Source organism: Bombus affinis, chromosome 14 (assembly GCF_024516045.1).
Source record: "Bombus affinis isolate iyBomAffi1 chromosome 14, iyBomAffi1.2, whole genome shotgun sequence".
In the NCBI taxonomy this organism is placed as follows: domain Eukaryota; kingdom Metazoa; phylum Arthropoda; class Insecta; order Hymenoptera; family Apidae; genus Bombus; species Bombus affinis.
Genome location: NC_066357.1, coordinates 7,255,089 through 7,280,525, shown reverse-complemented (window position 1 = coordinate 7,280,525; position 25,437 = coordinate 7,255,089). Strand labels below are relative to the sequence as shown.

The following is a 25,437-nucleotide window of genomic DNA, read 5'->3' as shown; positions in this document are numbered from 1 at the left end:
CCTCTTTCCATGACGCGAAACTGCGATACACCGACTTTGCCAGAAGGAACAACGAAACGACGAGAGTCACGCGGATTTCTCGCCAACGCTCCACCTATCATCGCACCAAATATTTAATACCAGGCTCTGCATTCGTACGCAACCGGTCGTGATAACGTATCAATTGGCCATTATTAGCGGGAACATGCGACCAACGCGCTCCAATTGGGCGGAACGAGTATGTGTGTCGGGTGTAGCGGTAAACCGGCTACGGTTTCACCGCACAGAGCCGCATCTAGCAATGGGCATTCCGATTTTGGAGCGGTTCAGAGATCTTCAAGACTGTGGAGATTCGAATCGCTTCAACCGCGAATCGAAGCTTGGAATTTTTGGCAGTTTTGATATACCTTCGTGCAAAAGTCCTAGAACGAATGGATACTACGTTAGTTTCAAAATTGGAAAGAATGAAGATGAAGGAGGTACATGTACAAAATGCTGATTCATTAAAATTTCTCCTATAAATTTTATATAATTTAACATTCGCAATCTGGCCGGGATAGAGAAGGTTTATTAAAAACGAAACGTCCTCCAAGGCCTTTGAGTGTAAATTTGGAATTTTCGATTTTGAGTGTTTAAAATTTCGACATACGTATATCTTGAAAGTCCTGCAATCCTGAATTGAATGCCATAATCGTTTAATTCTGACGCGCTGGTCTTGGTCTTTCTCTCGAGACACGTGTAAGTAACATCGATGCGTAATCGAAGAAAAATACAAAGACTATCAAAGACTATACAAAGACTTCAAGACACGCGAGAGTTACAAGACTTTCAACAGTTTCGTAGCTTTAAATTATATTCGAGGAAATTCAAATGTATACGAATTCAAAGTGATTTTAAGTCCTTCAAATGCAGTTGATTGTAAATGCGATTTTCTTCTGGATACTTCGCGTTCTTTCTACTTTTTTGTCCGCTTCTCTTTTATTTTCTTTTTTCTTTCTTTGCCCTTCGTCCCACTCTTCTCCGTGTTTCCGGAGAGCGCAGTTAATTTTCTTGGAGCAGAATTAAACCGACCAAGGGAACGTTTCTCATTATTCGAAACACTCGTCCGGCGTCCAGATGAAATTTCTACCGGGCGAACTTTTAAATTAACGCGTCCACGGATTTATCCACGGAAAAACCAGGTCGGAACGTAAGCCTATTCGCTATTTCTGCGTTTGGGCCGAATCCGACTAACGGGACCGATGATGTCACCGGATTTGGAAAGATTAACTCGTCGATACATCCGCGCACGAAATTCTTTTCATCGTGACTCTTATGGTTTTAAATTCGTTCGAGATTTCGTAATATATTATTTCCGTGCCACTCTGTATATTACCGACTATGTATATTAGAGCACAAGACGTCGTCTTGTACAATTAAACTGACATTACCAATAAAATTATACCGCAAGTTAGAGATTACGCGGTGCTCATAAATATTGCAATACAGCGGAATTTTATGTCAATCTATGTTTTTCTGCGCACAATTAGACAAATAAAAGTCAAATAGACATTCGTTTTGCCCATCGTATATTATATTAAATCTGTTCATTTCTGCATCCTCAAACTTCGCATTAAAGTCACAGTCTAATAACAGATGAAATAAAATATAAAATTGATCTCTTATGAAACGATCGGAAATACCACTAATCTATTTCTATCTCTGCTATAATCTTCGTTTGCTAGATGATCCAAGACTGACACATACATAGATCGACAAACATTAAACGAAAAATTAAATTATCCTCGAAAGATCTATCTAAAATGGAACGCACGAACCGCGACTAAAATCAGCGAGGGATTAACCGAAATTCCTGTCCATTTCCGGTATTCCAGACCCGATGAAGATATCAAACAATGGTATATGGTGTGTATGGTAGTTTCGGGCGAGCGTGAACCAACGTAAAACAGTCTAAAGCGGCTAAAAACGCGTAAAAAGCTCGGTGCGGGCGTCGAAAATCGCGAATGTCGATCGTAAAATCCAACGTCGGCCAACATTGGACAATTTTCCATGGAGCACGCCTCGCTGAACCGTTACCTCGTAACGCACACCAACAAAACACGTTTTGCGTAATGTCCTAAGCGTTCGTCGGCGGAACTCGGCGGACATCGACACGGAGAGGAGGCGTAACTCCTTTAAAGCAATTACCAAGAGACGGTTCGCGATCGCTGCGAGGTCACCAGAGTCCAAAACTTTCGCGAGACCCGGTCGAAACTCAGAAAATTTCGAATATGATGGCCTGATGAAATCGAGGAGGCGAGTCGCGAACGTGCGAGGATTATTAATACCCGGCTTAAGGCGATTAGCGTAGTCCGTGGTTACGTTCATCTGCGAAATTACGTCGATGGGAGACAAGCCGGAGGAGTTTCGGGATTATTAATTTCAAGTTTCTATTGTTAGTTAGCGTCGAACACCGTTGGAACGATGGAGGAACTGCGAGCGAGCAAGGGATGATTTTAAGATACAAAGATTCGTAATTCGTAATTAACTCATTAAGGATTATACAATGAGGTAATAGGTACCAATAACGTAAACGTAATATTCCTGGGAGGTATAACTAAATTAATAGACTTTGTCAACGTACCAGAAGTGTATTACGAATAATAAGCATTTTACATTACAGATAGAAGAAAATGTTTTACAATTTAGGAACTGATATAGTTTATCGTAGAAATAGTGTATTGTTACTATTTCTAGGAATGATAGGAATATCGTGTTTTCTTTGAGCATTTGTTAGTTTCATAAATTTATAAAATATAGATGGAGATGAAACCAAATAAAAAAGGATTTCAAAGTATAAAGATTTATGCTTTACAATTACTCATTGAGTCATTAATGTTACACGTTTTATTCGTAGCCTCTTCCGTCTATGTTTACATTACCGAATTCTGATTATTAATTGTAGTTTAATGCTTTTTTGTTACTATCTCTTCCATCTGGATTTAACAATTTTATGAAATTTAAAGAAATTGAAATATAGCATTTTGTAAAATTGCGTGTATAGGATACGGATGAAAAATACGTACTAGCGAAAAGGGTATTAAATAAATACTTCGAATACTTTTTTACAACAGCGATATTAAAAAATAAAATTCAATAACGTAGATTGATTGAAAGAAGAAATTACAAACGAAAGGTCACGTTGACCAACGTTGGCCTTTAGTGGCTTAACAAAGATCGACGCGTGGATGTTGATGGATTAACCGTTATGTTTAATATAGTGTGTTGTTTAAACGGCGTGTCGAATTAACTGAATCGAAACGAGGCAAGTTGTTGTGTAATATCGATGAGACGATATTGGCTCTACATAGTCTGCAATTACACGGAGTTAGGCGATTACGCGGGAAGCTTCGTTCGCTGATAACATTAATTAGTCTTAACGCATGCTTTTGTATTCCCCGAGCAAGTTTCTTAAGAGTATCGTACGGCGAACAATGGTTCTGACTTCCTAACGGACTCTCCGAGTTATTTTTTAATATAACTTTCACGTAGATAAGCGCCCTTATGCAACGCTCGTTACATGCTCCAACTCGATATCCGGTACGGTTGGTACTTGCGTTTAACGCTCGCTTTTCCCATTAAACGACAATTAAAGTCTGGCTATAACTTTTGTAATTTCTCGCAAAGATAGCCACGATTCCTTCGACTATCCCTGCCTTAGTCTTTTTCTCCTCCACTCGCATCTCGTTCGTTTCATAAGTTCATAACCCTTTCGCCATTGCATCGGGAAAAAATGAAGCGCATTGTATCTATGATAAAAACGTATATAGCTATATAACCTATAAGTTGAGCGCGTTCGTTGATTCGCGTGTGTTCCCTCGAAAAGTCAGCATCCGGCGAAGCCACTTCCGTCAGACGACCTGGTGGCGCTGGGGACGCGTTTTACGAGACATTTAAATCTCCCATCGTGCGCGTACAATCCGACGTAAACACACCAGTATACAAAACAACGAGAGAGAGAATGTGCGTGCGACGTATTCTCGATGGTTATTAGGAACGCGAGTTTCGTCGGATTATATGATAAAACGAGACGTCGCGTAACTACATTGACTCTAGTGATCGCGAGGGAAATGTTCACCGAGCCAATGGTTCGCGTTCCCTTCGACAGGTTACGATTTGTGCATGTATATATGTATATATGTACGAACGTACACACCGATGAGCGACGCAGGAGTAGACAGACGTGCACGACGAAAAAAAAGCTACGGTGCTTAACCGCGCGAACCGAGGTACGGAGAGATAGATCGAGAGATGGGGGGAGAAAAAGAAAGGAAGATGCCGAAAGGGATGGAAAAGGAGAGACTCGCACGTAGAATATTGCGCGTGCTCGCTGCTCTTGCATACTATCTGACACCTACCTATGCACAGAGGTTGGAGTCCTGCCACGGGCGTCCTTTCCGCCGTGATCCTCGTCCTTCCAACCGGTTCTCGCAGGGACCTCGATTACTCATTTACGGTCATTGTACCGCATCCTGTCGCACCACACCAACTACCCACAATATCACACGTGTGTCACACGGCAGCGTGCAGTCGCGTCGTTCTCTTTCTCTGCTTGATCGACGATAATGAACAAAGAAATACGTAGTCTGACAGAGAAAGAGGGAGAGAAGCTGAAGAATTGGCACGCGCGACACCGACCCCACACAACGAGACAAACAGGAACGCGTTCCGCGCCGTACTGACGGACGGCAACGCTCGTGACTCGTGTGAACGAGGACTCCGAGGACACCGACTTCCCCTACCATGATCGCGTTCGACCCAGCTGTGCTGCGCCCTCTCTCCTTCTGCCTTACGAACTCTCCTCTACCCTTTCTTATTCCCCTAATGTTGCGTTCTCTTTCTTTTTCACAGATCCCTTCCATGGCTGGACGCGGACCAACGCTTTCCAATAGTGGTACGCTGTACCATCAACCCCTCTATCGGTACCCCACTCTGGCTACCATGGTTCGACTCCCACCTCCGTGTAACTTGACCTTAGTCGTCGGTCAAAGGAAAGGAGCGTTTCTGAAATAGAAGGGCGATTGAAGGGTTTACGATCGTCATCCTATATCGTTATTACTGATGGAAAACAAGTAATACGTGGATATAATATTTTTACCACTTTTTGTTACATTTATTCTTGTCACTACTAACCTTATTTTCATTTTAAACTATTCCTTTGGTAGCTGTTAAACATGGCTGTAATCGTCTGTTTTAATCTGTTTTATCAGGAAATAGTAATTTATTTGTAAAAAAATGTTCGTCATCTTCTCACATAAAAATATGAATGAAAACTATTTACTGTATCATGGAATTCTTGTTCACGTACCTACGATGTTTAGCGCCAACCATACGTGTCAGTAAATGGGAGAAGACGAGAGCGTGATACCGCTGAAGTGGGGTTATTCAGCACGTAAGGGGAAAACCCCTGCAGCGGGCTTACTTAACCCCTATTCGCCCGACCGAGCCACCCCCGCTATAACCAAGCGACGTTTGCCTCGCAGACCACTATATCTTGTTCATTTTCCCTTCCTGCTAGTGGCCGCTCTGGATGACCCCTATTGATAGACCGAGCTACTTTCGTCCTTTTCATCCTCCCAAATTTCCATCATCATTGTCTGTTTCGAATGTAACTCAAAATTCTAGCTACGAGAGGCGCGTACATTTATTCAATTTGAAATTATAATTCTGATTTATGATTAAAAATTGTTTATAAATACTTTAGCAAATTTATTAAGCTAGTAAAAATATTACGTGAATAAAATTTGTTATTTCAATTATTATCAATATTTAGTGAGTACTTATATCAAAAACAGATGAAATTTCTATCTCTAAAAGATGAAATTTAAATGAAGATCGATCGATCGCAAGTGGTGACTGATTGTGATTAGTGCACGTTGCACACGACGGTGTCGCCTCTGTACAATGAAAGAGTAAGGTTATGTGATTATTTGTCAAATAACCTAGTCTTACCTTAGATAACGTTATTTGACACGTAAACGAAGAACAAAGTAAAGTTACACTATTTTGTCAAGTGTCCTGTATAATATTTTACACTATGGTAATGTTATTTACTATAGAGTTGTCTAAACGTTAACTTTATAATCATGTTTTTAATTGGATGTTTTGGTTTCTAGGCTCGTTATTTTCGAGAAGAAGATATAGATGGTACAGTGGTAAATTCTTTAAATTGGTTAAGATTGCTGTTTACAGAGTTATAAATTCTTTTTTACAGAATTTAGGGAATGCTTTTATCTATTTGCAAGGAATGGTCAAATACGTACTCTGGATGAACTTACAATCATTATGAGATCATTAGGATTAAGTCCCACTATCGCAGAATTAAATAAATATTTAAAGGATAAAGGTACAAATAAGGTGAAATGATTTATAATATTATAAATAATTTTAAACTCACAAATTTTTAACCACAGGAGGGAGGATGTCTTTTGCTGATTTTTTGGAAGTCATGCATTTACAAACAAGAGCTGAGGATCTGCCGAAGGAGGTGATAGATGCTTTTCAAGCTGCAGACAAATTTCGGACTGGTACTATACCTGCTAGACAATTAGCACACATGTTGCTTCATTGGGGTGAGCAATTAAGTAACAAAGAAGGTTGGTTTTCTTACTTATTCTAGATATTGATTCCAACAAGTGTTCTTAATTACTTCATTTGTCTCTAACTTTCAGTGGAGCAAATTTTTAGGGAAGCAAACGTATCTCCAAATGGACAAGTCAAATACGAAGACTTTGTAAAAATAGCCTGTGCACCTGTACCTGATTATTATTAATATCTTTTTATTAATGTCTTTAATATTGTTATTATCATTATCACTACTACTTTACATTCTTGAAAGATCTCTTTTGATATTTGAACATATTTGAATATTTGATATTTATGTAATTTTGTTATACAGTACATTTTTTAAATTAATAAAAGGATATTCTCATAAAACAAAAAGAATTTATTTTCACAGCAGTTTACCTCCGATAGACGAACATTATACATCTTATCCTTAAGATTGCTTATAATTACCAGTGCTTAATACTTAATCCATCGATCTTATTCGAAACAAAGTTAGTCGAATCCGCTGCCCGGTTAATACAATTTTCCTATCAGCGTCCTCTTCGAACCTATCCCTCTTTGGCGATATTCGTGGCTGGTGGAGAGCCGCAGAGGATAACGGTGGTGCTGACGACCGTCGTCAAGAAGAAAACGCAAAGTAACGCTCGATCACTGACTAATGCGACTTGTTTCCAATCTAATTCCATTCGTTCGCGACGGTCTTGTTCCGCCAGACGCTTCTCATTCCTGTCGATCGTAGCGTGCACTCTTCCCAGCACACGCAACCATTGCGCTTCAAGGCTCTCTTTACCAAGATCTGCATCAGATTTGTTTTTAAATTATAGAGATTAACCTGACAGAATTCGATATATCTTTACAAATAAAACTCACCTAAACTAGGACTGCTGCTGTTACTTTCCTCTCTTCTGGTTACGAACTTGGGCGACGATTGCGACTGGGCCAGTTCCGGTTTGCAGTGCAATGGACAATTGTTTTTTCTTCTGGGAGGCTCGACAGGGTCCTGATGCAAATTGTGTACAGGAGAATTTTATCTGAATCCATCGAAGGATAAAGATCAACTACATAAAATTCATATAGTAGGGATTTTTTGATTCTTTCTATTAGTTGTGATTTTTCCCGTACATATACACCGTATCCTTTGAGCCATTTTTTACCGAATCGTATTCTTCTATCGTCAGAAGGTTTATGAAATTTAAAGAAAATATGAAAAGATCGGTATTACATAATATGCATGATTTCTCGGTCAAATATAATTTTCTTCTCTCTGTTATCCTGTATATTGTATTGTATTAATCAAATATTTGGCGAGTAAATTATTTAGAAATAATTTATTCCTCAAATAGGTTTTTAGAATTTTGTTAAAGTTGTTTAACAAATAACATTACCTCCATATAAATTTATTTATTGCTTTATTTAGCGTGCCCAATCCTGACTCAGATAAACCAAGTTAAGTTCTACTATACCGTTCACAAAAAAGTCGAAGAAAAGCAATATCTAAGTATTTTCACTACGAGTACATCTTACCGATCTCTTTTCCTCCTGGAAATTAAGAAACACTATCCTGGCGAGCTTGTCCAAGACCAACGATCGAACGATACCAGGCACTCTGGTACCTTGAACGCCACGATGATGAAGATTCAAGGTAACTACCGCTAATCCAGAAGCGAAGGATACCAGGCATATGCTGACTCCGTAATAAAGACCTGAACATGATAACATAATTAATGACTGGGCGGATATAATAAATTAACCATTAAACTAAACTAGTTGTCGCTCCATAGAGCGTCACGTGTTGCTGTATAAATTAATTGTCTAACAAGCTTGCAATTACGGAGTTACGCGTTCTACGTAGCCGACTCTTTCATACTATGCTTTTGCAACGGGGTAAACGTGATTCTATTGCGTTTCGCATTGGCACCGCAGGACTTTCAAAGAGGACGCCTGGGAGTTTTCAATCAAACTCGGTTACACTGACAATGTTGACACCATTAGCGATTATTGTCCAATGTTTACGCAAATCCTATGGAAACAGGCTGAATATCAGGCAGGGCGAAAATATGAAGATTGAAAGTTACTTTTTCTACGGCATTTAGAAAAATAATGTCCTGTAACGAAGTCAAATCACAAAAATGTCAGCCTTTGGTATCGTCGTTATTAAACACATACGTGTATCCGTTATTTCAAATAGTAATTTTTTATTTTCATTTCAAATACATTTGACAAATTTAACCCTGCTTCGATCCTCGAATTTTCATATTCCAATTTTCTTTCATTATCGCCTTTCATATTAGCAAACAAAAAATATTTGTAATTAATAAAATCAAAGCGTGGAATCACGCATACCAATGGGATTTTTTCATATTTTGTTCAAGCTGAAGATATTTTATGTTATATTTTAATGATAGAAAAATACGATTGACTCGAAAATGACCGAAAGGATGCAGCAGGGTTAAACGATCTATGCTCAACAGCTTCGCTTCCATTTACCCCAAGATAATTATCGTTCACTAAAGGCACTCACTTATCAACGGTGTTTTCTCCGTGGGCGGCAGTGTCTCGCGAATAGTCATTAGGAAGACTGTCATGGAGAGGAGCGCCGAAATCCCGAGGGTGACCTTTTCCCCCGATTCAGACGGCACGTAGAATACCAACAGGGCTGGACAAGCGGAAAACGGAATTAAAAAAGAAGTTCGAGCTCCGCCGGTGGTATTTTTCGTCATAGAATATCGAACAGAGGCCATTCTTAAGATCACTACGAGCGCCAAACTTTTTCCACCATTGTCAAGGGAGGAAATAAAAAAAGAGAGGGTCGAGGAAAAGTCCCGCATAAATTTCTCCCATCGAGTAGTGGACGACTCGAGATCCATTGTTAACCGGCTGTAATCGTGTTCGTTTCCTTACAAAGATTCAAATACCTTTGCCATGGGGAAGAATAATTTTTCCATAGATTAAAAAAATTGTGACTTGGAGCGTCAACCTATCGTACGGTGGCTTTACGATTCGAGCGTTTTAATGAAATTTCCTCTCCAGATTCGATAAGGACGCTTGACCCTCTTACGGATAGGTGCTGCATTCTGCCTGAATAATATGTATCGTCGTGATATTGCAAATTACTCTCATCCTCTCAAAGAGATTGTCGCTAGAACAATCAGTTTTTATTACATACCTGTAAACAATTAAAACACAGTCGCGTCTCGTTACAGTGCTAATGAATTTTCAAAATCCTCTATATCATATAATACAATATATCATTAATTATATTATACAATATATTAAGTAGATGTTCAAGCTTCCAATTAGCCAATCAAGATGAACTTCTCAATAAACTCATTCGATCTTACGAACGATACTTCACATAGCTGCAGATGCGGGTGCCAATTTTTTCCCCTTTAAACATCCAATAGTAAATTTTACATACGTTCTTACCATGTAGTTGCAAGAAAAAGAGGATTGTAATGATTTCGACAGGTGCCGTGTTAGTTAATCTTAATAATTGTAGGATGAAACTGGAAACATAAAGCAGATGAAGGATGCTCACCGACACTGTTGATGAGTATGCACGGAAGGATCAAGTTGAAGACGTAAAATGTCGGTCGTCGTCGCAGTCGTATCTCGTAAGTAATATCTGGATACGGTTCCAGGCAGCAGGAGTAGTATTCGGTGTTTTTTCTCGCGGAGAACTCAAGCAGGTCGAATTCACCGTTTGCTTGGTAATTGCTCACGTCTCCCTCTTCGCTTTGCCTCTCCAGCTCCAGCTGCATAAACAACATTCTACGTTTTAGTTCTCCAGCAATAACAACAACAACACGATCCAAGTGCACACACCATGCACAAGCGCAAGAAATTGTATTTTACTCTTGGCATCTTGGCAACGGACAATTATCTCCCTCGGGGGTGGGAATAGATCCTAGAAGCTAGATTAGAAGCGTTAAAGCGTCAACTCGAATTAAATTCAACGGAACAGAACGGAGCTTCTGCGATTACGTGTCAGTATATTTCGAGCGGACAATCGGTAGACAGGTGGTGGATAAGGCAAAAACCAGCCAACGCGGTGCGACGCGGTGAAATTATATTCGACGCGACGGGGATGGTTCTATTGCGAAGTGGAACTATATATTTGCAAAAGAGAAATTTCAAAGCGAAAGGATCAAATTTTTTGTACCTTTTCCTTTATTCCTGTTCACTGTGCTTCTGCGGATAAAAAGAGAAATTGTACGAAGTGTTTGAGGGTTAAACAGCCGAACATTGTCAGTATATTCTATTGGCTTGGTCAAGCGACAAACGTTAAACACGAGTCATTAATGCTTTAATAAAATGTTAAAAGTAAGAATTAAACCGACTTAACAAAAAAAGGATTCGTCTTTGTTAACTTTTAATCGTTTAAAGACTGTCACAGGTGAAAACTCACAACAGCATTTTCGATATTATCATTGGCATTATTGCATAATGATATAACGAGTGTGTCGTTACAGGATAATAGTTTTCGATTAGGAGACGTTTCAGTTAACAGGTTGATGAGCAATTTAAATGGTTTTCTCCGGATAATGGGGAAAAGGCCTAAGGAGGAACGTATTTCCAGCGTTTTAGATTGCAAAAACGTAGCGACACGCAAAATGTATTCAATGACGGGGGTGAGGGGGCGGATAGGAAATGGGAAAACTCTGTGAAAGGATGAGTTCGGGCGTCGAGGTTCGCCGATACGGAGAAACGGCTCGCATTGAATTCTTCTCGCATTTGGGATTAAGCTGTTCGATTTGCCCGAGCCATTTTTGCGACATCCCGAACCGGCATTTTCGATTTGTCGCTGTTAAGCGCCTCTGGACTTTTCAAAAGATCGAACCTATTCTGATCGTGTTGGAAAATCTGTCAAATTTCCTAACGTTGCCTTTGTTCCACCATTTTCCTACAAATAAACCAGAAAAATATTTGAAGAACATAGATCTATCCATTCTCATCTCTTTTCTTCTCCTCGCCATTTTATTCTTTTCTCTTCCCGTCTCTACCTTGCTTTCTTCTTCTTCTTCTGTTCGCCTTCTTGCCCCTTTTGTCTTCGTCCTCTTCCTTCTATTCTTTTCTTTCCACCCTCTTTCGTTCTTCCCTTTTCCTCCTTTTTCTTTCAATTTCTTTCTCTTTTGATCCCATCTTATCCTTACCTCTCATTCGTTCCCTACTCTTCTCTTCGTTCTTCCCTTTTACTTCCTCCCTTACCTTTTTTTCCAATCCCTTCCTTCCTTCCTCCTACTTTTCAGCAGTAGCTCGTCTATATGCAAGCTCGATTAACGCCTTTGCAGTTACGTTGAGCTTTTAATCCGACAGGAAGCCACAAAATATTCAGATCTTTAGGACGAGACACGTATAAAGGGAAAAGGGATCAGATGACACGGCAAATTAAATCTGATACTTTTTTTAAAGAGGAAAACCTGAAACGCGGCTCCCTCAGATTGATAATCACGAAAGATTTTTAGAACAGAGATGTTGGACATCAATGTCAAGTGTCAAGGTTTCGGTCAAACTGATTGCCTGCGCCACCTCTCTAACACAGCGTGGGTATTTTTATCGTGCAACGGATGGTCCTCCGGACGATATATCGCTTTCTCATCTGCATACCGTCCCAAGAGAGGAACTGCGTGAAATTGAGGGCAATACAGTCGAGAATCTGGCCGATGCAGATCGCACACGTTGTCGGATTAAATCCCTGACCGGTATTTCTTAAATGCTCCACCAGGTATACACATTTTACGTGTGAATTTACATATAAAGGTGTTTTAAGAAAGAAGAGTCTTCAATTGCAAAAAAGTGCGAGGCAATGAAAAATTTACTACCACACCAGTGACGAGTGTATCATCCTCATTAAAACAGGGAAATGATGTCGAAGAGTATAATACAGTAATTTTAGAATCGACAAAGATTCGTACACTATGTACGAGGATAAATACGTTCAAAGAAACAAGAATCTCGATCGTAGAATATACTAAAGTGATTGAATAATTAGCGCGTCCGTGATACGTGTTTCACTCCCGTTTAAAGAGAAGAATTCATACAGAGTAAGAAAAAAACGTGGAGATCACGGTAGAGGAATTTTACGAGACTTGAATACAATGTACATGAATAAACGTGTGCAAAAAGAAAGAATCTCGATCAGAGAACATTCGAAAATGATCAAATGTACAAGCCTGGCCGCGACACGTGTTCCGTTCCCGCTAAAAGAAAAAAGAAGAATCTGTACAAAGTAAGGAAAAAGTGTGGAGAACACAGTAGGGTAATTTTAGAATCGATGATGATTTGAATAAAATATACGAGAACGAACGTGTTGGTTGCTCGTGGATGTCAACCACGCGCTCATAGCCCCGCGCAGCTTTTGCTCGAGTTAATTGCGTGGAAAACTGCATTCCGCCTTCTATCGGCTGAATTCGCGGCCTCGAGACTGCCCAATGCCTTCAATATCTCCGTCTCTAATTTTTGGCCAACCATCGCCTGAAATTCCTTCGTTTCTTTCAAGCTTCCGTGAAAGGCAAAAGTTTAATATTATAAGGTAATGCAGAAGCAGAGGGATTTCCAGGTGGATGAAGAAATAAACGAAAGGAGCTATAGAGATTTGATCTTACTTGGTATCCATCGTACGTCCAGGAGGCCCATTTCAGGACGCATCGTTGCTCGTCGAAAGGGAAGAACTCTACGTTGATGTCGCAGCTGCTGCGAAATATTCCATGGCTTAACCACACCACTTGCCCTGTGTGGCTGACTATCACGTTCGTATTGATGACTGCCGAGCTGTATTGTGGATCGGCGCTATAAACAAAACCAAAGGGTATAGGCTAGTGACGGATGGAAGAAATCAGCGCGCCCCTGCTGCTGCCAATCAATACCAAAACTTCTATTTTGTAATATAACGCTTGACTGGCCAGAGAAAATTGTACCGGTAGGAGCCCATTTATTCAAACTTATTGGGAGATAAACAATATTGATGTAACTAGAGCTCATATAATAGCAAGTCATTGATTCTTCCTACTATTTCTGATTCTTTGTTCCTATATATGACAATGGTTTACGGTTAGATAAATCCAGTCAATGGCAAAAGTTCGTTTAATTTTAATCTAATAAATCAAATCATTCAATTTAACAGGTCTTCTGACCTTTTAAGGATACTCATCTCTAGTACGAAATTTAATGGAAAGAAGGATAACGATAGAAAAACATGATTTAGTGGAAAACGGAAGAAACAAACGCTAGAGTACCAAGCAATGATATAAGATATAGAAATTACGTGAATGCAACAATATTGAGAAACGTGTATAAAGCAACATATACATTAATTGTGATGTCTTGTTAAGATATAAAGCATGTATTAAAATGATGGATACTTTCTAGAAACTCGTTATACGAATCAAAGACTCAAAAAGATATTTTCATGATACAAAAGAAGATTAGACTTTATCATAGTGTTGCAGATGCTTAGAATTTCTTCGAACTTCGATTCTACGATGCAACACAAAATCGTACGATCTACGTGAAAGAATAAATAGCGAGAAGAAGAATATTAATTCTTAGCAGCAATGGCCTCTTTGTAAGACGTACAAATATCTTTGTAGGTAACTGTGTATGGTACACGTGTTCGCCTGCCACCGAGATTCCAACATTCATAATTTTCTTAAATCTAGTACCATCGTAACTATTGCAAAAATGAACTGTATCTTACATGACATTCTGCGAGAGAAATCGCTTACTTGTTGTATAGAATCGTGTCCGGTCTCCAGACACGGTTGTAAGGAACGCGGATCACTTGAATTCCAGCGAATTCCGAGACGTTCCATTTCAGGTGATGGTCCGTCCAGGTTTGCGTCAACCAACAGTTGGTCGTCAGTATCTGGTTCTTCTCGTCCTGTGACAAAAATCATCGAAAGAAAAGAAAGAGATAACCATGTAACGATGTAAAAGTAAAATTCATCGTCATATGAGAAAAGAAAGAATCTGTTGCTAACTAGTCAAAAAGATACGACGGGTGAAAGATGTCTCTCGCTAGATGTAAGAGAGACAAATGTTTGAAAGTCTCCATCCAACTCTGGCGCGTTCTTCGAGTAATTTGTCTTGGGTATTTCCGAGTGGCCAGCCTTGACTATCTCCCACGAGATTTCCAAGCTTCTTCCTCGTATTCGAAGTCTGCAGCATCGTCATTACGAATACGGAAAGAAATATATGCATGATAATGATTATAAATTCGTACAAAGACTCATAACCAAACGTCGTTTCAATAGATGAATATTTTTGCAATAATAACAAAGAAGTTGAGATTAGTCTGATCTAAAATTAACGATGAAGTAAAATCTCTTTTGCGCCGTTTCTGACCCGTGACGAATAAATTTCTATCGAGAAACGCTTCGATCTGCTGAAAAGTAATTGACAAATGGCCATCGATTCTTTTCCTTTTTTATTATTTTAATTAATCATGGAAACAAATACGATATATGATTTTTGTACGATTTTTCATGGATTTCTGCTATCTGGTGCAGATAAAAGGAAAAGGTCGCTGCGCCTCGTTATTGATTTGAATATTCGAAATATTTGATCAATTTGTGCGAGTCACTGTATTTCCCGGTCTAAATGGCCGCGCACCGCCGGAATGCCGATACTCCTGCCGAAGTCGAAGTTAATACGGGTTTCAGCCCGACCTGAATTTCCCATTTTTCAACATGTCGAAGGAACAAGCAACGTCCATGCACGAATCGCTTGGCAATTGCCCGCTTTGTACACGTTTTTACGATTTCCAGATTATCTCGGTTTTCACGCGATTGCATAATATTTCCGTCGCCACCAAAACCAGAGTACGAATTTTCTTCGCGTTTAACATGCTCGAGATGTCGCGGCCGAAAATTCTCGTTAAGCGCGAGAACATTGAATTTCTTGAGAAATTGGAAAAATTGACTGCCTCGAAGGGGAAGCTCGTGGAACAGCGTATCGTTTGAAAAATCAATTTTATATCGAGTCCTGGAAATTTATCATCCAGAATAAATATGGTACTGTGCAAAAGTCACATTAATGACGACGATTAATCACGCTTGTAACCCTGCTGCGATTCTCAATTTGTTAGCGTAATCTTTCGATCGAAAACAGTTTTATTCGCGCGTTCAGTGCGGATGACACCAGACGATGATCTGGTCGCTCAACGTATCAACAAAAAAAAAAAATTTTTTTTGATCACACTAAACAGCCCTCGACTTTGGATCTGTGTGTTAACGTGTTAGTGTTTCAAGAAAGTCTCTTCGGCGTGTTAGATCGGTGTTCGGTACTCACCACGTCGATTATGTGATGAAGAGAAAGGCCAAAGACAACCGACAGGGGTTGGGAGAAATTTTTAGCTGGTCGTACACCGGCGTCGTACCCATCGAGCAAATACTTTGTCAGTCTGTATTCGTGTTCATCCCCAAAACCTGTAAAACCAAGCATGCACGGAATCTGTCCAATATTCATGGGAATTAAATTTCGTATATCGTAATATACATCACACCGTCCTCTCGCTAATGGATTTTCTTTGTCGGCATAGATTTTCTATGAATTCGTTTTTGTTACTCTCGTTTCTTTCTGCTTTAATACACGCTACCGCTGTTCCTAAGTATTTTGAACCTGTCGTTATTGCAAATACATAAAATATACTTGAAATAAAATTCTTCAATCCCAGTTTCACTCTTGATCTTATTTCAGGCAAATATAGTTAACAGATTATCGATGAAAGAACAAATTGTAATTTCGCTGTAAATGATAAATTGAATTATTAAATTTTGTTGTAAATTATACCTAGTCGAACAATGGAAATATTGGGAAACATTTAACCGATTTTGTCTTCGGTTGAACAGTTTATATTATAATTGGAATTCATAGCGAGTATCATTTCACAAACTCTATCTCTTCTCTAATCACGAATCGAATTCCTTTCTTTACATCAAGGATGTCCATTATAGCGTTTCCCATCCGTAGGTGGAAGCGTTCGTTTCATCAAAGTGGCCATTGTGTCTTGAAACGCGGGAAGCCTTCTCGTAGATCAGCTAAGGTAGCTAATCTACGGTTCATTTCATCTTTTCTCGAAGCTCGGCAGGCGTTGCCTTCAAAACTCAATTAGATAAGAGATGTCTCGCTGAAGACAATAGTATACTAACCAAACAGAAATCGCTAATAGTCGTCAGTTTAATTAACGAGGAATATAATACTGCAAATCTTCTACGATCTTCCAAAAAGATTTGCTAAATCCGAGAAAGACGAGTTAATTCGTCACTCGAGTTCCTAATCTCACGGATATAACTAATCTTTTTATTTATAGATCTGTTATTCTTCAATGAGTCGCACTATTAATTTTGCTACAGATAAATTTGAAGAACATAGAGAGTAAAAAGTCATGTTTCGTGTCTCTTACAGAAAATGAACAAGTTTCAAACACATCGTCGTCCCACAGACAAAATTCTCCTTTTCTTTTTTATCTTGAAATTAAATTCTCTCATTTGTTGAATAATTAAAAAATATCGATTGTCATATCGTTAGCCAGGACTTAAAAAGATTTTGTAGCTTTATCATCCATAATGAATGAACTCGATCTTTTAACGAACCTCTCTACTTTAACGAAAGAAGAAAAGGAAGAGCAAATTTTTAACAAATGAGTTGGTTAACAGGTTAAAACTACAGCATCCTCTTACTCCCGCGTAACATTAAAAAGTTTGCGCTTTAACGTTTCGCTCTCTCCGCAAATTCTCAATTCCAATCGAGAACTCTTGGACAAGAGTAGCTGTCCGAGTCTTTGAGAGGTGTAAGGTCACGCGAGTAACACACGGTTCAGGGAATTTCCTCCCCAACCCTCTTATTTCCGATCGTTAAATGGACGTCACATATCGCGGTATAGCCTCCCCGCGATGTGGAGGCGTTTCTCTTTCCAGAATCATTTAACAATCCACCTTACGATCGTTTTCGACAGACTATCGTATTTGCCAAAAAACCAGTTCGTTAGAAAAATCTCTCTTCGATAGTTTTTCCTATGGATTTCTTTGCCTCTTAACTCGTACATCTTATTAGCTCATTAAAAGACACAAGTTCATTACAGAGCTGATCGAGCGAAAAGTAAAGGGATCTAATTTTAACGTGGCCAACGTTTGCCTGCGCTATAATTGAAGCGCGCGTAACGAAAATGACCTTTGTCTATGCTTATTTTACGAACTCCCTGGTTCTTTTTACACTCCTGGCATGAATCTTGCACAACTAATTTACCAACTAATAGCATTATTAAATTGATAAGTTACAGATTATAAGTTAGATAAATTTTTTACGATGTTATATTATAGTCTTTATAGTAATTGGATGATCGTATAATTTAGAATTTGCTTGGTAACAGAAATTTTCTTGTTATATTTCGCTTGTTCCATCGTCAAACTTGTTAGTGTTACAAATAGACCGCGGATTTTTATGAAGATTTCTATTTTCACGATCGCGATCGAAGAAATGAAACCTGAAAAACAGAAATTTCGTTTATTCCGTAAAATATTATAACTTTGGATACTTCACATTATTATATTCTTGCGTATTATATGTATTCTATGTATATTTAGTATATTTAATAATATTTAATAATATAGTAAATATATATAGAATACGTATAATACGCAAGAATATAATAATGGGAAAGAATATAATAATGCAAAGTTATAATAAATAATGAATAATATAGTATACTTAATAATAGTGCAGTAATTGCAATTATAAATATAATCATAATTAAAATATAGTAATATTTCTGTACCTTTGAATTTCCCACGTATATGAATCCATGAAAATCCGCAATCTAATTATAAGGTTTCCCGATACGGGTAACTCTCATTAGTAATATTTAATTGGGTTGTGCAAGATAGACAGCCTTCGTTTTTTACACATTTTGCGAATATCCGTAATTTCCAAGAGAAATTGAGCGTATCGAAGCGTCGTGTCGCAAAAGAACATCGAGTGCTCTCGAACACGCTTTTCAACATTTAAAGACGACATTTAGGGAGAAGAGGGAAAAAGGCTGGCGAGAATCCGCTTTTTCCTTCACAACGAAAATTCTATTCAGCATCACGTTGGTCTCCGACGGTGCGGTGGTAAATCCGCGCATTCGGAACAATCAGCGCGCGAATTTTTCCAAGCCCGGAAAATTCGACTTGCTGTGCGAACCGAGCACTCTTTTTTCCTTCTACATACCCTACAATATATTTCGTTTTCTATGTGGTAATTCGCTAAAAAATTTCTGTTTGATGCACTTTGATGATTTTTGCTTGATTCTACTCGACTCATTTGTGCGCTTGTAATTTAAAAATTTCGTTTTTCTTTTTATATATATCAGCTCAAGTGCGTTTGAGCACAATACGGCAATCTACGTTAATATTTGAGCAATATGGCATTGCAGAGATAACAGGAAACGCAAAGTTTATTTATTTAAACATTATCCTTACCAGGCCCAGTTTCAAAGTTTAATTTGAACCTGTACATTCATCGTTACTTCTTTTCTTCATCTAACTTTGTGTAAATTCTTACGTTATCCGATTAATCAATTTCTCACTTTTTGGTTGATATAAAAATTTACATAAAGTTAGACGAACAAAAGAAATAGCAATAAATGCACGCTTTTAAATTAAATTTTGAAACCGGTCATTTAACCTGCTAAGGTTAGTGTTAATGGAAATAGGGTTTTAGCGAAATTGAACATCGCTATTTGCGTAATGAGTAAGTTACATTATATATATGCAATATATATGAAATATATTTCATATATAAATATATATATTTATTTATTATACATTCTATTTATATGTGTATATTTTACACGAAATTAATGTAATTTACTCACTGTCCAAATAGTTTTGCGTGTCAAACTTCTCCATTACTTCATCTGTACTTGTCAAGCACAAAACTAATTCGATTAAATAAATAAAGTTTATGTTTCTATTAACCATAGGATACGTATTTTAATATATTAAAGTACAGTTCATTCGGTAACGCTGTATACTTAAACACCATGGTGTCCAAATATTAGCTAACATTAGGTAAGTCACTTTGCTCAGCAAATTGATCAAAACGTGTTGTGCAAGTATAATGAGAAGAAAGTACAAAGTATATGATAATATAGCACAGTTTCAGAATATGTACGTTGAAATTGATACCTTACATATATTTTGGATAAATTTCCTCGTGTTTGCTGAACGTTTAAGAGGTTGATCGAATCGTAACGATACTTGTGCCAATAATAAAAGTTTATATAAGAAATAAAGGGACTGGAGTACGCTTGTATTCGTATTTAAAGCAGTGATACGAAACGAGCGAAGAGAGGAGGAGGAGAAGAAGAGCAAAGGGAATATTGAAAGAAGGTTTCCCGATAAAACCGGACGCTCGAGGATTCAATTTGATACCGTCGAGTGTCCGCGAATTACCGTGCAATCCATGATACGCCGGTGGAAAAACTCGGAATCGAGCATCGATACACGATCGATGCCGGAAAATGCGCGACACGCTCTTCATTCTCGCGTAGTATGCGAGCCGCGATTCTTTCGTACGAACGAGACGAGGCCGACGAGAGTCCTCGAAAGACTCTACGACTACAAAATGAGAAAAATCCTTCGCACTTTTAACAAAATACCCGAGCAACGACGTCGAAGATCCTCCGATATCTCCCGAACGAATATAATTTCTATCTATCGGTGTTCCCTCTTCCTTGCTTTTACCGTAGGGAAATTTCGATGGAAAAATATTTTATTTTCTTGTACCGTAAGTGGAAACGATATTGCGCGATTGTATCGGCGGGGAGTTAAAATTTATGATCGTTTCGAATATTGAAACTTAGACAGTGCAATTTGAAATATTTCTGGAAAAGTAAAGAGCAAGCGCATGTAATAAATATTCTAATATTGAATACATACACGAATTCTTTATAATCTATGTAACCTACAAATAAAATCATTCTTCAAGTAATTCGATGATTCGTTGAAGATTTTTCAATCTTGTCTCTTTTCCCCATAAGCACCTTAATACAGGGATTGAACAAAGTAATGGATACACCTCCTATATGTTATGTATATATATATATCATATAAGGGGTGTTTCCATTATTTTTACCACTCCCAGTACTTACATAATATATCTCAATCTGTCCCTAATCATCTCACCTTTCGTATACATATATTTGTATACAGCATTGTCTTCGCCATTATATCTTTTTATACTGGAGGATTTTTTATACCGAAGGATTTATCCTGTAAAGAAGCGAAGAAACCAGTAAGTATGCTGCGTACAAACATCCTAAGGTACGTACGAAAACTCGAAACAGCCTCGCCGTAGAGACCATCTTAATTTCCCTTTCCGTAAAACGAAACTTTCTCAGCTCTCGCGTTATCAAAAATTCCTGCTAACTTCTCCTAAGGAAGTAAAATCGCAAAGTGCAAACTTACCGCGGAGTCGTTAGCGAGCAATTACCTTGATCCTTGATACGTACTTCTGGTCGTTTCGGTTCCACTTCCGGTCGCAATTAATAGAGATAGCGTGGTAAACAAACAGATCGATCTGCTCGGTGGGAACGTTAGGAAGGAGTCGGATTTCCGGAGGGGTGGCGATATGCAAATCTCGATGTTCCGATTAGGAATTAGCAACGGCGGAGGCGGAACGATTGCGAGTGTTTACACGGATGGCTAACGCTAACTTTTGATAACGAAGTTCGGCTTAGCATTACCGAACGCTCAAAGATTGTCTGGCAACTTAGCTAAGCTCGCTCTGGAACGTCCAAAGGCAAACTCGGCCGCGGTTTCAACGAGCGCTCCCTGTTCTTACGCTTCTTTGTGCGTTTAATGGGTCGTCTTCGCGCCGTGGCGCAAGCTACACGTATGCAAATCGTAGATTTATTCTGACCGTGGTTTCACACATAAAAGTTATGTTAGCCCGCCAACACATTTGCATCGTACACAGAGTTTTGCATCCGGCCTTTCGACGATGTGCCTTAATCCGATGCTTTGGTTTACCGCCATAATATCAAGAATACCTCGAGTATATTGTTCGCTATCAGACAACAACGAACAACTCCGTGGCACCTACATAAACTATATCTATATCAGAGGCACTTGTGGTACTAAACGACATCATTGGCCTTAGAATTCTTCGGTGGTTGAACGTAGGGCAGCTCCAGATCGTTTATTTCTGTGAAAAGAAGTCAAAGCGTTCCTCCAGATATCTGCAACTCGCAGCAAGTTACGAGACCATTTGTTATTTGCATCCTAACGAGAAAACGCTTCGCTCGTCCCACGCGATAACAAAACAAACATCTCGAATTGAATAGCGACATTGCGTTTTCCCTAAGTTTGCCTACGTCACGGAAGAAAAATCTACGTAGCGAATAGAATACTTTTCGAGGGAATGCTTCGGTATCCAAAGTTTGGCGCAGCTGTCTCGAGCATCCAATGAAATATTCACGAACTCGAGTCTATTTTCCGTAGATAGAATACCGTGTATTCGCAACAAGATGAGATAGACAAAATTTCTGAGTGATCGAACGAGTCCGAACGACGAGGCAAGACACGGCCGAGAAGATGGAAATTGGCCGGTGAAATCGAATTCGAGCGACGATAAACATTTTGGCGAGACCCGTTTACAGGCGAGCGGGAAAATTTTCGAAAGCAGGAACTCGTTTCTAAATCGATCGACGCTTGGAAAATTTGTACTCGGGAAATCTTATAGGCGGAGGCAATTCGGTTATCGGTACAGATAGAAGGAATTGGCCTTAATCGCAAGGCCGGTGTCCTTAATCGGTGTTTTCCTTTCGACGTTAACTACGCATCGAGATTGAATCTCGTATGCAAACGAGATTATGGACTTTCCATTCGGATCTATTTGTTCTCTCTAAGATAATCTTGTCTGGTAATCTATTTTCATATTTGATTGAGAAAAAGATTGAGAAGATTATAAAAATGTAATAAAAAGAATCCATCTTTTTTTTTTATCGTATGCAACATAGATGTCCGAAACTTAAGAAGAGAAAGTTCAATTTTGAAGAAAGTTCTACGAAAAACGATATCTACACAAAGTAGATCGTGCCATTCGAAGAGGCTATATCAACGTTTGATTAACAATAACTCGATTCCTTTGTGTCTCCTTTAAAACTTTTAGAAACACTCGACGAAAATAAGAGACATCTGCGTTAAATACTCAAAGTCACACGAACATTTAATTCATAATGATGCAATTCCTTTTTTCTTTTTCTTTTTTTTTTAACTCGATTAAGTCAACAAAGGAATAAGATCTAGGTCTAGAAATTTTAGTTAGATATTTGTAAAATTTCGGTCGAATTGTCGTGAAATTTCAAAAGAAAACAAGCGTGAAAACTGAATGTACAGGAAGAAAGAAAAGAGGAACGACTTACCGTTCCCGAAAATGATGGCCAGAACTCCGTAATGAAAGAACAGGACCAAAGGCGACATGGAATTGATAGACCACTTAAACGCGAGACCGCCTGTCCTCGACTGATGTCCGATGCTTTTCAACCACCGTGCAATTTCGACCCTGAATCCCGCGCTACCCCTACCACCGCCACGTCCATTCCCAAGGAAATTCGCGCAGGCGTTTCAAACAATGCAGACACGAATGTTAAACAAACTGACTGCTTGTACAAGGTTGCAACCATTCTGGTGTTTCATGCGTTCGCGGTCGATCATCCAAAGAGCAGCTCCACTTCCGTCGATTACAAATTTCGTTCGATTAGTAGACCGCAATTAACCGCTATGATGAAATTAAGCGGAGCTTTCGTTGCTCCAAATTGCACGGACATTCTCTTCCTCGTAATCTATGACCGATTAAAGCTCGAGATTAGTTCTGTGGTATTGTTGCAACAATTAGAATAAAATGAAATTTTTCTTCAACTTTATATTAACCCTACTGCGTTCTTCGGAATTTTGAAGATAATCATGTATTTTTATAATTAACAAACCTTTTAACTGTTACGAGATATTATTACCAGAGAATCACATTTATGCTATCACGGGTGAAACTTCATTCCTGACACATATTTCTTGATTTAGTTTAGATATTAACAAAATCGAAGGAAGCAATAAAACGTTCTATTATTATTCAATATTAGGTGAATAGAATAAAGAAATTATCTGCCGCCTTTGTTCAGTACTGTACGTTAAAGTTCTTCTTAAAACGTTAACAATCCTTTTACTTATTAGAATAAAAATGAACAACGATTGAAACAAAAATGGATACATTGGGATATAAAAGTTCGAGAACCGCGGTAGAATTAAAGTATTGAAAATTAAAATACCTTTCTTTTCTACTTCGATATTCTATAGATGATAGTTTGAGGAAAGAATATTGTTGGAACCTGGCAATTTAAAACGAGAAGATGTCCACGCTCTTTTGTTATCCACTGATTCTCACATGTCACTTTGGCACGCTTTCCAAATTGACAAGTAAACCTATCGTTTCAGGACATATCGCATTTTAATCTGCGAATTTGATTGTGGCAACATCGTGGAAAATTTCTTGTTGCGCTCTTTCGACGCGTGGCTCGAGCTGTCCTCCGTAAGCGAGAGTTTGATGCGATGACGAGGTGTCCTCTTAGTGTCTGAAAGATGGATATAAAGAGAAGTCAATGTTCAAAGTGTGACGGAGATGTAATAGTTGACACTGGACGCTATCCCAAGTGTTCCTCAAAAGGTCCCAAAATCCTCAAAATGTTGAATACTCCCGGAAGCAAAACTAAGCAAGAACCGACCGAGGTTCCCTTGAAATCGGTGGAAGCCAACTATGTAACGCAAATCGTGTCCAGTGGTATTCGACCAGACAACGTTTACGAGGTTTAAATAATTAAGATTAAAATTAAATGAAATCAATAATACATTTTTAACTTAACTGCTATCAATCCATCAAGGACCTATGTTATATTAACATTTTATTTACATTTTCCAATGATGTAACTTTATGCATCATTCTGCTACGGGTTCCTTAATGGATTAATGAAATTAAATCAACGATGCGTTTATTTATCATTATCATAGCATGTCATATGATATAGACGAAAATACTATTGGGACCAGAGGTAGATCTGTCTTCTATTAAAATAACCGTAAAAGGGAACAATCTCCGTATAAACATGATCAAGCCTTTGGAAGAGCAATTAACAAAACAGTTACCAGATATCAGCGAAAGATCAATTTTTGGCAACTTAATCAAGAGAATGATGAAGCATTGCGAGAATTTACTAATACCAGAAGGTATCGACAACGCGAAAGTTCGAGCCGTTGTGGACAACGTAAACGGGATGCTCGTTCTCACGGCTCCTCCTGCGATAAAACCGAGCAAATAGATTGAGAAAGATCGAGGAGCACATTTCAATATTTTAGCTTTCCCTTATGAAGCTATTAGCGATCAAAGTGACAAGTTCGATAAGATAAAAGACGAGCGTACGATGTCAAGACTCTTATCAACTTCATCCAATTGACCTGTGAAAATGATTTAGATCAAATCATAAATTTCATAACTATTTTTTGAAATATAAGTTTGGATAATTATTATGGATAAACCAACGCATCATTATCAAGAAAACGCAATCACCTTAAAACAAAATGATTATATGAATTTTGAAATGATGATGAATGGACGTAAAATGAGCTTTACCTTTGAGAAAATTCCGAATTTTTATGTCATTGATCATAAAGAATATTACGCTGTACATCAATTTTAAATTAAATAGTTCATCTGAAGGAATTGGTTAATATGGCGTTGCGTATTTACAGGCAGAAATGAAGACGGAGGGATTAAAAATAGGAACAGCTACTTTGGCAACTGAGAATATGTTAAACATAAAAT

At 38.5% G+C, this 25,437-nt stretch overlaps 3 protein-coding genes and 1 long non-coding RNA gene across 5 annotated transcripts in view; 2 read left to right on the top strand and 2 right to left on the bottom strand.

The window, feature by feature from the left end:
• LOC126923951 (disintegrin and metalloproteinase domain-containing protein 10-like) overlaps positions 1–4,778 on the bottom strand; it is a 57,055-nt gene extending 52,277 nt beyond the window's left edge. For both annotated transcript variants that reach the window (XM_050737904.1, XM_050737905.1), the window contains exon 1: positions 4,377–4,778. The gene's annotated coding sequence lies outside the window, so the exon portion shown is untranslated. The remainder of the gene's footprint in view (positions 1–4,376) is intronic.
• Positions 4,779–5,900: 1,122 nt separating this feature from the next.
• Positions 5,901–6,808, top strand: LOC126923991 (calmodulin-like protein 4). Its single transcript, XM_050737983.1, has 5 exons — positions 5,901–6,058; positions 6,135–6,165; positions 6,233–6,364; positions 6,432–6,614; positions 6,690–6,808. Exons 1-5 carry the CDS (start codon positions 6,056–6,058, stop codon positions 6,788–6,790), a joined length of 450 nt encoding a protein of 149 aa, XP_050593940.1. The 5' UTR covers positions 5,901–6,055; the 3' UTR covers positions 6,791–6,808.
• Positions 6,809–6,943: 135 nt separating this feature from the next.
• Positions 6,944–24,111, bottom strand: LOC126923962 (neuronal acetylcholine receptor subunit alpha-10-like). The gene is given in 11 exon segments (XM_050737930.1): positions 6,944–7,381; positions 7,456–7,585; positions 8,110–8,288; positions 9,107–9,241; positions 10,124–10,340; positions 13,191–13,374; positions 14,310–14,464; positions 15,874–16,010; positions 22,991–23,155; positions 23,158–23,410; positions 23,891–24,111. Coding segments are annotated over 10 exon segments (1,644 nt in total). The 5' UTR covers positions 23,252–23,410; positions 23,891–24,111; the 3' UTR covers positions 6,944–7,133.
• Positions 23,595–24,776, top strand: LOC126924003 (uncharacterized). Its single transcript, XR_007713374.1, has 3 exons — positions 23,595–23,704; positions 24,057–24,425; positions 24,644–24,776. It is a non-coding gene; the product is annotated as an uncharacterized LOC126924003 (long non-coding RNA).
• The last annotated feature ends 661 nt before the right edge of the window (positions 24,777–25,437 follow it).

Bases quoted from the DNA above. Each gene is read 5' to 3' on its own strand.
- LOC126923991 (XM_050737983.1), top strand. The intron at 6,166-6,232 runs GTACAGTGGTAA...TCTTTTTTACAG, and splicing joins TCGAGAAGAAGATATAGATG to AATTTAGGGAATGCTTTTAT. The intron at 6,615-6,689 runs GTTGGTTTTCTT...TCTAACTTTCAG, and splicing joins GCAATTAAGTAACAAAGAAG to TGGAGCAAATTTTTAGGGAA.